The sequence below is a fragment of the Coregonus lavaretus genome (genome assembly GCF_964263955.1).
Source record: "Coregonus lavaretus genome assembly, chromosome: 35".
Lineage (NCBI taxonomy): Eukaryota > Metazoa > Chordata > Actinopteri > Salmoniformes > Salmonidae > Coregonus > Coregonus lavaretus.
Window position 1 is genome coordinate 7919009 of NC_140022.1, and position 14461 is coordinate 7933469.

General features: G+C 45.2%; 1 protein-coding gene across 1 annotated transcript; it reads left to right on the forward strand.

Moving 5' to 3' along the window:
* The first annotated feature begins 303 nt into the window (after positions 1 to 303).
* LOC311109861 (C-X-C chemokine receptor type 2-like) lies at positions 304 to 12534 on the forward strand. The gene is made up of 2 exons (XM_084152875.1): positions 304 to 325; positions 11320 to 12534. The coding sequence occupies exons 1-2, from the start codon at positions 319 to 321 to the stop codon at positions 12387 to 12389; spliced, it is 1077 nt and encodes a 358-aa protein (XP_084009001.1). The 5' UTR covers positions 304 to 318; the 3' UTR covers positions 12390 to 12534.
* Positions 12535 to 14461: the final 1927 nt, after the last annotated feature.

Consider the following 14461-nt stretch of genomic DNA (forward strand, 5'->3'; position numbering starts at 1 on the left):
AGTGCAATTTTCATTAGGACATCATCATTGGGTGAGGCTTCCCCTAGGTGCAGATCTAGGATCAGCTTCCCCTTCCCTAATTCTAACCGTAACCATGAGTGGAGAAAATGCAAAACTGATCAAAGATCAGTGTCTAGGGTAAACTTCACCCTACAACTCATCATTGAGGAGCCAGAATTTGAGGCTGACACATGCAGTCACACAATATTGGTGACGAAACAGGATATCTCGACACTTCCATCCCAGCTGTGACGTCTTTAAAATAAGACTATTCTGAGTGACAATTCCCTCTTCATTATCATAGAGCTGGATGCAAAGATGACAGGTAAGAAGCTACATAGTTTGTTGAATACTCATGAAATTCGGATGGATGGGTTTGGGTGGGTAGATGGATGGATGGATGAGTGGATGGGTTTGGGCTGGTGGATGGATGGATGGATGGGTTTGGGTGGATGGATGGATGGGTTTGGGTGGGTGGATGGATGGATGGATGGGTTTGGGTGGATGGATGGGTTTGGGTAGGTGGATGGATGGGTTTGGGTAGATGGATGGATGGATGGGTATGGGTGGATGGATGGGCTTGGGTAGATGGATGGGTTTGGGTGGATGGATGGGTTTGGGTAGATGGATAGATGGATGGGTTTGGGTGGATGGATGGATGGATGGGTGGATAGGTTTGAATGGATGGATGGGTTTGGATGGATGGATGGATGGATGGTTTTGGGTGATGGATGGGTTTGGGTAGATGGATGGATGGATGGATGGTTTGGGTGGATGGATGGGTGGGTTTGGGTAGATGGTTGGATGGATGGGTTTGGGTGGATGGATGGGTGGATGGGTGGATGGATGGGTTTGGGTGGATGGATGGGTTTGGGTAGATGGATGGATGGATGGATGGGTTTGGATGGGTTTGGGTGGATGGATGGATGGATGGGTGGATGGGTTTGGATGGGTTTGGGTGGATGGATGGGTTTGAGTGGATGGATGGGTTTGGATGGATGGATGGATGGATGTATGGGTTTGGGTAGATGGATGGGTTTGGGTGGGTGGATGGGTTTGGGTGGATGAATGGTTTTGGGTGGATGGATGGATGGGTTTGGGTGAATGGATGGGTGGAGGGGTTTGGGTGGGTGGATGGATGGGTTTGAGTGGATGGATGGGTTTGGATGGATGGATGGATGGGTTTGGGTAGGTGGATGGGTTTCGGTGGGTGGATGGATGGGTTTGGTTAGATGGATGGATGGATGGGTATGGGTGGATGGATGGGCTTGGGTAGATGGATGGATGGATGGGTTTGGGTGGATGGATGGATGGGTTTGGGTAGATGGATGGATGGGTTTGGGTGGATGTATGGGTTTGGGTGGATGGATGGGTGGATGGGTTTGGGTGGATGGATGGGTGGGTTTGGGTAGATGGTTGGATAGATGGGTGGATGGGTTTGGGTGGATGGATGGGTGGGTTTGGGTAGATGGTTGGATGGATGTGTTTGGGTGGATGGATGGGTGGATGGGTTTGAGTGGATGGATGGGTTTGGATGGATGGATGGATGGATGGTTTTGGGTGATGGGTGGGTTTGGGTAGATGGATGGATGGGTTTGGGTGGATGGATGGGTGGATGGGTGGATGGGTTTGGGTGGATGGATGGGTTTGGATAGATGGATGGATGGATGGATGGGTTTGGGTGGGTGGGTGGATGGATGGGTTTGGATGGGTTTGGGTGGATGGATGGGTGGATGGGTTTTGTTGGGTTTGGGTGGATGGATGGGTGGATGGGTTTGAGTGGATGGATGGGTTTGGATGGATGGATGGATGGATGGATGGGTTTGGGTAGATGGATGGATGGATGGATGGATGGGTTTGGGTGGGTGGATGGGTTTGGACTGATGGATGGATGGGATTGGGTGGGTTTGGGTGGATATGTGGGTGGATGGGTTTGGGTGGGTTTGGGTGGGTGGGTGGATGGGTTTGGGTAGATGGATGGTTGGATGGGTTTGGGCAGATGGATGGGTTTGGGTGGATGGATGGGTTTGGGTGGATGGATGGATGGATGGGTTTGGGTCGATGGATGGATGGATGGATGGGTTTGAGTGGATGGATGGGTTTTGATGGCTGGATGGATGGATGGATGGGTTTGGGTGGATGGATGGGTTTGGGTGGATGGGTTTGGGTGGTGTCATGTGAATTTCTATCTCTAATTCGACCTAAGCTTGAATCATTACCAGAGGTTGTAAAGCTCTGGTTTTAATCATCAATGATTCAAGGTCCACAATCCACAAGTAATTATCGGTAAATTTTATTCAAGGAGAGCTCTGCTCAAAAACACAAATATCCTGTTTTTTTATACCCCTTGACAAACAAAGACACTATGCTCCTCCCACCTTTAGGTGGCTTTCTTAAACAGTTCCCGCCTTCCCCCTTGAATGGTTAGTAACGCCCCCTCTGTTAGTGGGTTGACACTACATGATAATTCTAACATTTATACTGTGTTTGGGGTGAAATTCTTTAGTCATTATTCTTAAAATCCAAATTAATCTAACAATCCACCCCTTTGACTAAATATTCCCACATTCAGGATAAATGTATTTTACAAGCATGATTAATCTCAGAGATCACATCAGAACTAATAAACATTTCATCCAATTGCGGTGTCACGCCCTGGCTCTGGGGACTCTAGTATGTTGAGCCAGGGTGTGAGTTTTCATTTGTTTATGTTCTAGTTGTTGTATATCTATGTTGGCCAGGGTGGCTCCCAATCAGAGACGGCTGTAGCTCGTTGTCTCTGATTGGGAGTCATACTTAGGTAGCCGTTAGGCATTCATTATTTGTGGTTTCTTGTTCCGTGTTGGTTTGTTTATGTAACCAAGGACGTCACGTTTCGTTGTTTTGATCGTGTGATCATTCGTATAATAAATATGTTTGCTTTCAACGCTGCGCCTTTGTCCGCTTCCTGTAATGATCGTGACATGCGGTCTTTCAGGGTCCAAATCCTCGTCATCCACCAAGCCTGGAGGATTGTTTTTCACATTCCCCTGGTCAGAGTCCGGAGTCAGTCCATCTCTCATCATTGTTTAGATACTGCATTTCACCAACGCCTGACTCACCAATCCTCGGACACAGGGAACAAGACAACAACCACATAATACAAGAATACCCATACAAACACTGATCGCTCCTAAGATGGTGGCTGCTAGGGTTTTCCATTTACCTAATATTTAATCAAACCACCCTATCCACAATGTACTAACTTCTGAGTTCAGTTCATCCTTCACTTATTGCAGTTAATTCTGTAAGAGCTCTGGTGACTGTCCCATCCGGTGTGGTGTTGTTAGGGATAAATATGCAACAATGGCTTATCTTTCTATAGACACCGGCCCTTTCTGCCTGATCTAGAACCAACCTCTACTAAGTTATGAGCGGGATGGCGGATAATCGCTCAGAGATCCCCTTTACTGCATCTCTAGTCTTGTCAATAAATCGTTGTTGGTTGTAATAGATATAATTTATCCAATCCATATTTTTGTTTGTCCCCCACCAGAAAAATGTTGTAGTAAAACTCTCCCATATTTGATTTATAGCTTTGTATTCGTCTGGAACACCCCTGGGGATGCCTATACCATCTATCCAAATTGGGCTATTTCCTTCCTGACTTATTTATTTTTCTCCTAATTATTCTTCCTGTCACTGGTCTTTGATGACCAATTCTTACAGGTTGGACCAACAATACTGGTGCACAAGTACCCACCCATCCCTCTGGTAATGTCTGCCGAATGCTCCCTTTTTTAGTGCATGCCCACCACACATCAGTCGAAGGGATGGTTAGGTTCCTAATTTTTTTCCCTTCCTTCCTTATCTAAATCAGTCACATTAATTATCTCCTTACAGCCATCAAAATCACCCAAGTTACGGGTGCCATTTCTATGTCTGTAACACTGGTATTCGCCAGGAGTTAAAGTGAATCTAGGTGGGCTGGCCGAGTATGTCAATTTTGCCAGCCAAATCCCTGTGCAATTTGGCTCTTTTTGATTGGACCCCAGGTCTAATACACAGGGAAACATTGCCTTTGGCATTGGGGCGGTCAACATTGTTGGTCGCCCAATGGAGCATGCATAACAATTGGTCTCCCCCAAGGCCCTAGCGGTGTATTTCATCCACTTTAACCAGAGATTCTCATCAGGGACCCCCTCCACTTCCCCATTGTTCCATTCTTGGAGGAGAAAATCTTTCATAGTGGACGGGTTAGTTGAATTGACTCCGTCATCCCTTGACTGATTTACTCGGTCTATTGCTGTTAGTGGATTAATGACAGTACCTGCTCCCTCTATATCTTTTGACTCCATCAAATATAATCTTAGACAAGTATCCCGTCCGTATACGTCCGCGCAAGCCCAGTAAGTTCTTATGTCCTCTTTAGTGACTTTTACTATTGTTACTACCATTTCCGTGGGGATGTCGTTATACCTTCTTATCCTCCATCTTGACGTCCAGCCCCCCCCCCCCCCCCCCCCCCCCCCCCCCCCGTCTCATATCTCCGTCCCCCAGTATATCTAAATACCTGAGCCCAGGAACAATCTGCCGAGGGAGCTGAACATAAATACAACGGGATCTTATAATCCCCTGTTGCTTGCTTATCCGCTCTGATAATATCCCTAATCCTAATTTTGAATCTTACTCCCCACCCCTCTCTGACTCCTATTTTGTAGATCACTCGCCCTTGACGGTCAGTATGTCGGGTCGCTTCCCTTTATTTCTTAAAAATGTTGTAAGGCCATAGCGTAATTGGTGCGAGGTGGTGGTGGATTTTGACCTACCACGACTATTGCCGAGACTATGATGCAGCTCAGGGTCACCCATATTCCCAAAAACCGCCAACCCTCTCCTGTCTTGAGTCCTTCTGCTCGGTACCACCCCATACTCACACCCTAGGAACACACTACAGTGATGATAGGTCTGGGTAGGAGATCTTCGTTGACAGAGATGACCCCCGCACCCTGTGGCGCAGTTCAGCTCGTCAACTCTGCGTGTGCTAAGTGGTGCTTGTATGTGGTCCTACCTTCTTGCAGTGGGTAACATGGACCCAGGTTCCGCTCTCTGCTATTCTAATGGCCAAGGTGGTTACCAACATAACCTGATAGGGCCCTTCCCAACAGGCCTGCTTCCAGTTTTCCTTCTAGTGACTGGATGCTCACCAGTCACCTGGTTAGATAGTGGGTCACCTTCTCCTTTAGTTCACCTGTGGGGCACAAAACCTCTAACATACGGGTGTGGTTAATAAACTATCTTCACACATGTTCAGATTAATGTAACAATTTCTGACTGCATTCTCTTTTTAGACTATCTAAAAAATGTTTTTTTTAAAAAGTATTTTGTCCTCTCCTTCGTATATTATCTAATACAATTAGCCTCTTCCCCCCTCTTGACACATAGTTCTGCTTATGTGTCAATTTTTTCCACCTTCCTAAACATTCCCTTAGGTTATTTATCAACCAATTGCCATGCCTTTCATTTTTGAGATTGTCTTTTGCTTCTTTATTGCTCCTCCCACTTCCTTTGTCTTTATGGCGGCTAAATTCGACTTTCATTCAGTTCAGAATCAATTAGTAATCCAATCAAACAATCTCTTATCTTGTAAAAACACTTATGTTTAGTTCAACCTCTGTTCTACCCCGGCTCTCCCGGGCTTGACCTGAAGACTGATTGTTGGACATGACAAGTCCATTTTTTTTTAGGTCACCTAAGTATTCTGCCTAGCAACAAAGAATAAAAACCTCTATGTTCGTGATTAACCCAGTTATCTCTAATAGCCCACCAAAAAAACCCATCATCTTTAAACCACGACCAATGTCATCCCTCTTTACTCTCTACCATTTGGGTAACATCCCTGATATATTTATGAAAAGCTAAGGCTGTTTGGGAAGAGAGCAACAACATAACCTGTTCTTCCTCCTCAGAGTTCCAAATGATTTTACCATGGGCTGCCATTGCCTTCCCATAGATAAGATCACTTGATTTACCCGTATGCAGTACATAATGACGACCCAAGCTTTACAGCAGTCTATCCTTACCAAAAAGCTCATCATTCTTCATCTAATTTTTTATTTTATTTTTCTCTAGTCCTTATCTACCTGACCCTATTGCTAAATCAATGATCTAGGCAATAGTTGTCTCGCCTTAGATTGTACATTCTTCTGATTACTGCAGCTTATTCCATGAATTTAGTTTCAAATATCACCCAATAAACCGTTCCATCCCACAGCATAGTAAACACCACCTATGAACTCTTGAAAATTCCCTAAATTCAACATAACAACCCTTTATAAACATCATGCTGGGTGTGTTTTTATTTTATTTGAAAAACCCAATTGAAAAATAACAATCAAAGATAGTTAGGCTCAACTTAATTTGGTAGCTCCCTCTTATGACCTAAATACTGCCTAACTTCATAAAATCCCTCAAAATGTCTCGAGTATACAATGATTATTTAATTGATTACTCTAAATCTGCTACATGTGATCTCATTCAAATGATCCATTATCAATTATTTGATCCACCCCCTAGTAAAATCTCTCTCCTCTTCTATCCTGGAGTTCTACCTCTCCCAGCTATTTCCCCTAGTGGCCATTAAATACTCTGCTCTCGTCTGTTCCTTTTCTTACTCTGTTAGTCTCTGCTTTTCAAGCTCCAGAAACTGTTATCTCTGTCTCTCAGCCTGCTTGTTTTTCAAACCTAAACAGTTTCCTTCTCTCTTTTTCTTTTATTCTCTCTCTCTCTAACTTCCTCTGTCTCTCTAAGTCTGTCTCTGCCTCTCCTTTTTCCCGCCAACCAGAGCCACAAATCATTCTCCTTGTCCTCAACTCAACCCTCACAGTTCTATCGCTACTTCCCTCCTATCATTACTGAATCAATGATAATACATTTACATTCTAGTCACCCAGCAGACGCTCCTATCCAGAGCAACCTAGTGAATACATTTTTATTATTTTTATCTTTATTTTTTTTACTGGCCTCCCCCCGTGGGAATCGAACCCATAACCCTGGTGTTGCAAACACCATGCTCTATCAACTGAGCTCCATCCCTGCCGGCCATTTTCCCCCCTACCCTGGACGACGCTGGGCCAATTGTGCGCCGCCCATGAGTCTCCCGGTCGCTGTCGGCTGCGACAGAACCTGGATCCGAACCAGGATCTCTAGTGGCACAGTTATCCCTGCGATGCAGTGCCTTAGACCACTGCGCCACTCAGGATAATAATAACTGCAATAACTATCAATAATAATTATAATAACTATTACGAATTATATTGTCCTTTTTCTGATGTTCCAATTGTAGTCTATTCAGTTATTTATAACAAATCCAGAACCCACCACAGGCTGGCGCTATTCCCCCAGCACAACAGCCAATGCCACTTGCTTCCCTGTAACGAAAATAAATTATCGTTTTAAAATCTTCCAACCATTTGTATTTTCCTGTCTCTCACTCCCCCCCCTCTCCTGCTCCTTCCTACATTATGGGGGAGGCACGGGAAACTTCCCTACAATCTACCTTCTTAGGAAATAATGTCATTCGTACTTGTAACATATTTTCATAGATTATTTAGAATACTACTAGTTATCTTATGCAACTTTTAATACACGTAAAAACTCTCTCTCCACCCATTCTCTATTGAATAAGTGCGTCTTCCTAGTTACCCCATAACCACGCCTCAAATCTTTTATTTAGCATTTAACCAACCAAATACTAAGTAGTATTTGGTTGGTTAAATGACTTCTTTCTCCCCTCTCTCTCCAGATAAAATCCTGCGACTTGTGACTGCAGGCCGCCCAACAACCTGCCCGCTTGACCCCATCCCCTCCTCCCTTCTCCAGACCATCTCCGGTGACCTTCTCCCCTACCTCACCTCGCTGATCAACTCATCCTTGACCGCTGGCCATGTCCCTTCCGTCTTCAAGAGAGCGAGAGTTGCTCCCCTTCTCAAAAAACCAACACTCGACCCCACTGATGTCAACAACTACAGACCAGTATCCCTTCTTTCTTTTCTTTCCAAAACTATTGAGCGTGCCGTCTTTAGCCAACTCTCTTGCTATCTCTCTCAGAATGACCTTCTTGATCCAAACCAATCAGGTTTCAGGACTGGTCATTCAACTGAGACTGCTCTTCTCTGTGTCACGGAGACTCTCCGCACTGCTAAAGCTAACTCTCTCTCCTCTGCTCTTGTCCTTCTAGACCTGTCTGCTGCCTTTGATACTGTGAACCATCAGATCCTCCTCTCCACCCTCTCCGAGCTGGGCATCTCCGGCGCGGCTCACTCCTGGATTGCGTCCTACCTGACCGGTCGCTCCTACCAAGTGGCGTGGCGAGAAGCTGTCTCCGCACCACGTGCTCTCACCACTGGTGTCCCCCAGGGCTCAGTTCTAGGCCCTCTCCTTTTCTCCCTATACACCAAGTCACTTGGCTCTGTCATATCCTCACATGGCCTTTCATATCATTGCTACGCTGACGATACACAACTAATCTTCTCCTTTCCCCCTTCTGATAACCAGGTGGCGAATCGCATCTCTGCATGTCTGGCAGACATATCAGTATGGATGACGGATCACCACCTCAAGCTGAACCCTGGCAAGACGGAGCTGCTCTTCCTCCCGGGGAAGGACTGCCCGTTCCATGATCTCGCCATCACGGTTGACAACTCCGCTGTGTCCTCCTCCCAGAGTGCGAAGAGCCTAGGCGTGACCCTGGACAACACCCTGTCGTTCTCCGCCAACATCAAGGCGGTGACCCGCTCCTGCAGGTTCATGCTCTACAACATTCGGAGAGTACGACCCAAATTGTAAAGTGGTTATCCCACTGGCTATAGGGTGAACGCACCAATTTGTGAGTCGCTCTGGCTAAGAGCGTCTGCTAAATGACGTTAATGTGCCCTTGAGCAAGGCACTTAACCCTAATTGCTCCTGTAAGTCGCTCTGGATAGGAGCGTCTGCTAAATGACTAAAATGTAATGTAAATGTAATGTAATGTATCCGGTTATCATTTATACCCGCCGTTGAATTTCCTCATACACACATATTTCACCTTATGCCATTCAAATGCCCAACACAACAGAATAGTTCAATTCAACTCTCTATTGGTTTTTCAAGTCGCTCCGGACCAGAGCGTCTGCCAACTGACCAAAAACGCAAATATTCTCCACCTTCTCACCCATTACGTACGTCTACGTTTGAGTGCGAAAGTTCAGACACATGCATAATAATATGCCATCTAGCAGACGCTTCTATCCAAAGCGACTTACAGTCATGCGTGCATACATTTTTTATTATGGGTGGTCCCGGGGATCGAACCCACTACCTTGGCGTTACAAGCGCCGTGCTCTACCAGCTGAGCTACAGAGGACCACATCGTTGGACTTTATAGGTACCTCTCAAATAATCGCTTTGTGGTGTTTTTAGCCAATTCTTAATTGACACGAATCATTTTTTCAAACATTTTACCCGTTGAACCAAAAATATTGACTGTCATCCTCCTTTTCCCCTGCAGTCACGATGGTTAAATATTCCTTTGTCCCCGTTAAAGCATTTTCGCGCTTAAAAAAACACACTCGCTGTCTCTAGCCCCTCCTTTCGCTGTTCTTTCAAATTAGTTCCAGTCTACATGCATCTGTTTGATCATAAATTCTAATTTTTCTACTTCGAGATGCCCAATAAATTCATACCTCTTCTCCCAAATGGATCCATAAAACATATTTCTTTCATCTCCCGTTAATTCTCGGACTTGTTTAGAAGATGTCTTTCCCATGGCGGAACAATAAGAAATCCCTCCCCCCCTTTTTGTTTTTTAAATAATTCACTCCCGAATTATTTTCGTAGGAGCTAATCTCTTAGTGCGCCTCTTGCTTTTGTAATTAACCCTTTAAAATTATTTAACCCCTAACCCAGAGTTTCTATTTAAAACTCCGGTTTCATGAAAAGAGTAAGTTACCCAATTTTCCTCACGCGACTTATTTTTTTCCTCCACCCCTGAAATAATGATCACGTCTCCCGAGGGATTAAATCTCACACATACACGACCTTATCATATGCCAAACTTGTTTGCAAAGTTCTAGCAAATGCCCAGTCGTATATAGAACTCCCGACCTATCCCTCTCATACGATGATAATTATTTCCCTGTTTATACTGAACATTGCAATTCGTACAATGACAATATTAACTAGTTTACATTTGTGATTGCAATTCACTTCCATGTCATTTCGGACTAGTTTTTTTTTTAAATAGCTATTTACCTCTAGGATCAATTGCTGACCCTCCCTGTCGTAATACTTATTACCTTCTTTGAATTTGGTAACTAAGTTCAACTCATTTTACCAAAAACCATGAATAAAAATTACTGACCTTTTCCTCGCAGTCTGGATTAAAATGCTTTTTCAAACTTGTTAACGTCTTTATCGTTCATAAAGAGTAATCACCGGCCTGTCTTATAACCTTAACGTCGAAGGCCAGGACTATTCTTCACGGATGTAATTACCCGGCCGTGCACGGATTTCGGTGTCTTTAGAACGATAAAGATGTATTAAAGCTCCGCTCAGAAGGACCAATCTGTCATGTGAATTTCTATCTCTAATTCGACCTAAGCTTGAATCATTACCAGAGGTTGTAAAGCTCTGGTTTTAATCATCAATGATTCAAGGTCCACAATCCACAAGTAATTATCGGTAAATTTTATTCAAGGAGAGCTCTGCTCAAAAACACAAATATCCTGTTTTTTATACCCCTTGACAAACAAAGACACTATGCTCCTCCCACCTTTAGGTGGCTTTCTTAAACAGTTCCCGCCTCCCCCCTTGAATGGTTAGTAACGCCCCCTCTGTTAGTGGGTTGACACTACATGATAATTCTAACATTTATACTGTGTTTGGGGTGAAATTCTTTAGTCATTATTCTTAAAATCCAAATTAATCTAACAGGTGGGTGGATGGATGGATAGGTTTGAGTGGATGATGGGTTTGGATGGATGGATGGATGGGTTTGGGTGGATAGGTGGGTGGATGGGTTTGGGTAGATGGATGGGTTTGGATGGATGGATGGGTTTGGGTGGATGGATCGATGGATGGGTTTGGGTGGGTGGATGGATGGGTTTGGGTGGGTGGGTGGATGGATGGATGGATGAATGAGGTTGGGTGGGTGGATGGCTGATGGGTTGATGGATGGGTAGAAAGAAATGTACAGAATATCTGTTGACTGTATGAGAAGCTTTAGATAGAATAACATTATAAGGCGAAGTGATCAAATCATAAAAGATCCCCACTGACCACTGTTTTCCCCATCTCCAATAGAGCTAAAAGAATCATACATCCTGGACTATTATTACGATTCACCCAACGACTCCTATTACATCAACATCACCTCCTTTGTCCTGAACTCTAACACCTTCTCCTGTGCAGCTCAGCCCCTGTATACCAGTGCCGTCATATCCCTGTGTGTCCTTCACATCGCCATCTTCCTATTGGCTGTTCCTGGTAACCTACTTGTGGGGCTAGTGATTGGCTCCAGTCACCAGTCCCTGACCCCATCCGACGTCTACCTGTTTCACCTGACGGTAGCCGACGGGCTGCTGGCTCTGATCCTGCCCTTCTGGGCTGCTGCCATGCTCCACGGCTGGATCTTTGGTGACTTCCTGTGTAAGTTCCTCAGCCTGGTTATGGAGACTAGCTTCTACACCAGCATCCTGTTCCTGGTGTGTATCAGTGTCGACCGCTACCTGGTGATCGTTCGCTCTGCCAAGTCCCGTAAGGACCGCCGCAGGGCCTGCAGCTGGGTCGCCTGCACCTTCATCTGGGCTCTGGGGGGCGCCCTCTCTCTCCCCGCCCTCTTCAACGACGCCTTCACGCCCTCCGGCGGTGGTCCGACAAAGTGCGCTGAGCGCTTCGACCTTGGCAGCGCCACCCACTGGCGGCTCGCTACGCGCGGCTTACGCCACATCATAGGGTTCCTGCTCCCACTAGTCATCATGGTGGCGTGCTACAGTGTTACCGTGGCCCGGTTGCTGCGGACACGCGGCTTCCAGAAGCACAGGGCCATGCGGGTCATCGTTGCCGTGGTGATCACCTTCCTCCTGTGCTGGACGCCGTTCCACTTGACGGTAATGACCGACACCCTGATGAGGGCCAAGCTGGTGCCCTTCGACTGTGCTGACAGGAACAGGGTGGACCTGGCCCTCCAGGTCACCCACAGCCTGGCCCTGCTCCACAGCTGTGTTAACCCAGTGCTGTATGCCTTTGTGGGGGAGAAGTTCAGGAGAAACCTGGGTGCCCTGGTCAGGAAGTCACAGGGACCAGAGAGGGGGTCGGTGTCTCGATACAGCAGGTCCACATCCCAGACCTCAGAAGGGAATGGACTGTTATGATTGATCTGGCAGGTTGTCCCCACATTACTTTGAATCAGGGTTGATTTCAATTCCATTTTAATTCCAGTCATTTGAGGAAGTACTCTAAAATTCAAATTCAAATTATCTTCAATGCTTTTCAATGAGGACATTTTTAAAATCTTAATTGGAGTTTGGTTCACTTTCTGAACTGATTGGAATTGAAATGGAATTAACCCCTGCTTTGAATAACTTATAAGATTGTCCCTGTGTAACATATTGTAACCTAACATTCCTAGCCTGACACTGAATATGTGCTGGCACTATCAGACTGCAGACTCAGACCCTATATTTATGTGTTTTTTAATGTCCCTCCATATACCATTGCCCCTGTTGTCTGTACATGTATATAATGCCCTCTGTTGTCTGTTGTGTTAGCTAATAAATACCCTGTGCTGTTGTTGTTTGTCCAAAGCTGCTTGATTAGATCGACGCAAGACACATTTCCTCAAAGGGAATAATGACTCAATAAACTAAACTGTGATGTGACCAACTAGTTCCAAATCTTTCAACACTCCAGAGTCAACTGTACCAAGAACAGAAGGTACCTTCCAGTCAGGGGCTGGCAGATGTATTTTAGGTCTCAGGCAAGCTATCTCACCAAACATGGTTCAAAAGGCTACACTTGGCTCCCCTCTAGTGATTGGTATTAAGAAGAACCTACAGTCGGTTTATTACCCATAGATACTGTACTTTCGATCTGTTATTACCAAACGACTATTACACCCATTCACCAGCAGAGGGCAGTCATTACATGGGTCTGAATGGGGAGACCAGCTCTGGCTCTGCACCATAGCCCTCCTGATTAGCTAGCTGGTGAAGACAGCCATAAAGAGGTCACTACTATTTGACAACTGCCCAGAGTATGTCACAGTTATGATATTGGACCTGTCTTCTGTTTGGATGACGTGTTTACACAAACTCAGAAAGCTAACCTTAGCACAGTAAAATAATGTTTTGGGTATGGAGTTGAGGATTTGTCCTCAGGGAAGAATGCCCTGTCTTTCAGTTCTTGATCTGGAACTAACTTCTAAAGTTGTCAAAAACTAAAGTCACAGACATGTTACAATTTCTTTCGGAGTGTCAGGAATAACTTCAAAACTGCAGATCAAAATGAAAACACTCAATTGGAGAGGAGGGCTTCAGTGGAGGCTGCTGAGGGGAGAACGTCTCATAATAATTGCTGGAACAGAGCAAATGGAATGGTATCAAACACCTGGAAACCATGTGTCATGTATTTGATACCATTCCACCGATTCCGCTCCAGTCATTACCACGAGCCCGTTCTCCCCAATTAAGAGAGGGAGGGTGAGAGAGACAAAACAAAAGTTCTCTTGTCGTCCTTTAAAAAAATCACTATCTCTCTCATCCCCTGTACAATACTTCTAGTCCAACACTACAGGCTTGGAGCAGGTGGCCACCGTTTCTCTACACTGTCAGTGTGGGAGGTACAGAGGGTATTCCACCTCTACCTCACACACAGTGCTGTAGCATTGTGTAACACATCCATGACTAATTCCTGGGCCTGACCCCTGACCCCTATAATAATCAGATAGGTGCCCCCTGGGGGAGGGATGATTCCCACTGACAGAGAGGGTCCTGACCCCAACACAACGCAGCACTCATCACCTACATGCTCCCCAAGGGACTTAAAGATGCTCCGCCATTTCCTGGTTGATAAAATTCTAATAGTTTGCCTAATATATTTTCCATAACCACAAATATTGTGTTTTCATCTTTTTCAAGGTATTGTACAAAACCGAAAGTAAAAGATGCAAAAAAACAAAACATAAGAATGGGAAGCATAGAAAATAGCGCACATAGAACAGATCTACCTCTTCTTAGACTTGCTTTCAATGAGAATGACAGATCTATAACTAACATTTCTATGTGAATTGTGGTCGGGTCGCCCCAAAACTTTAAGGGAGCTTTAGGAAGATGTTAGCCTAATAGCTTGGAAGGATAGTCTGTTTCTGTGGCCATTTCACTTGCTTCTGGCTGCAAAAGTTGGACAATGCAATTGAGCAGTGGCAAAATTTACTTGGAGACACTTT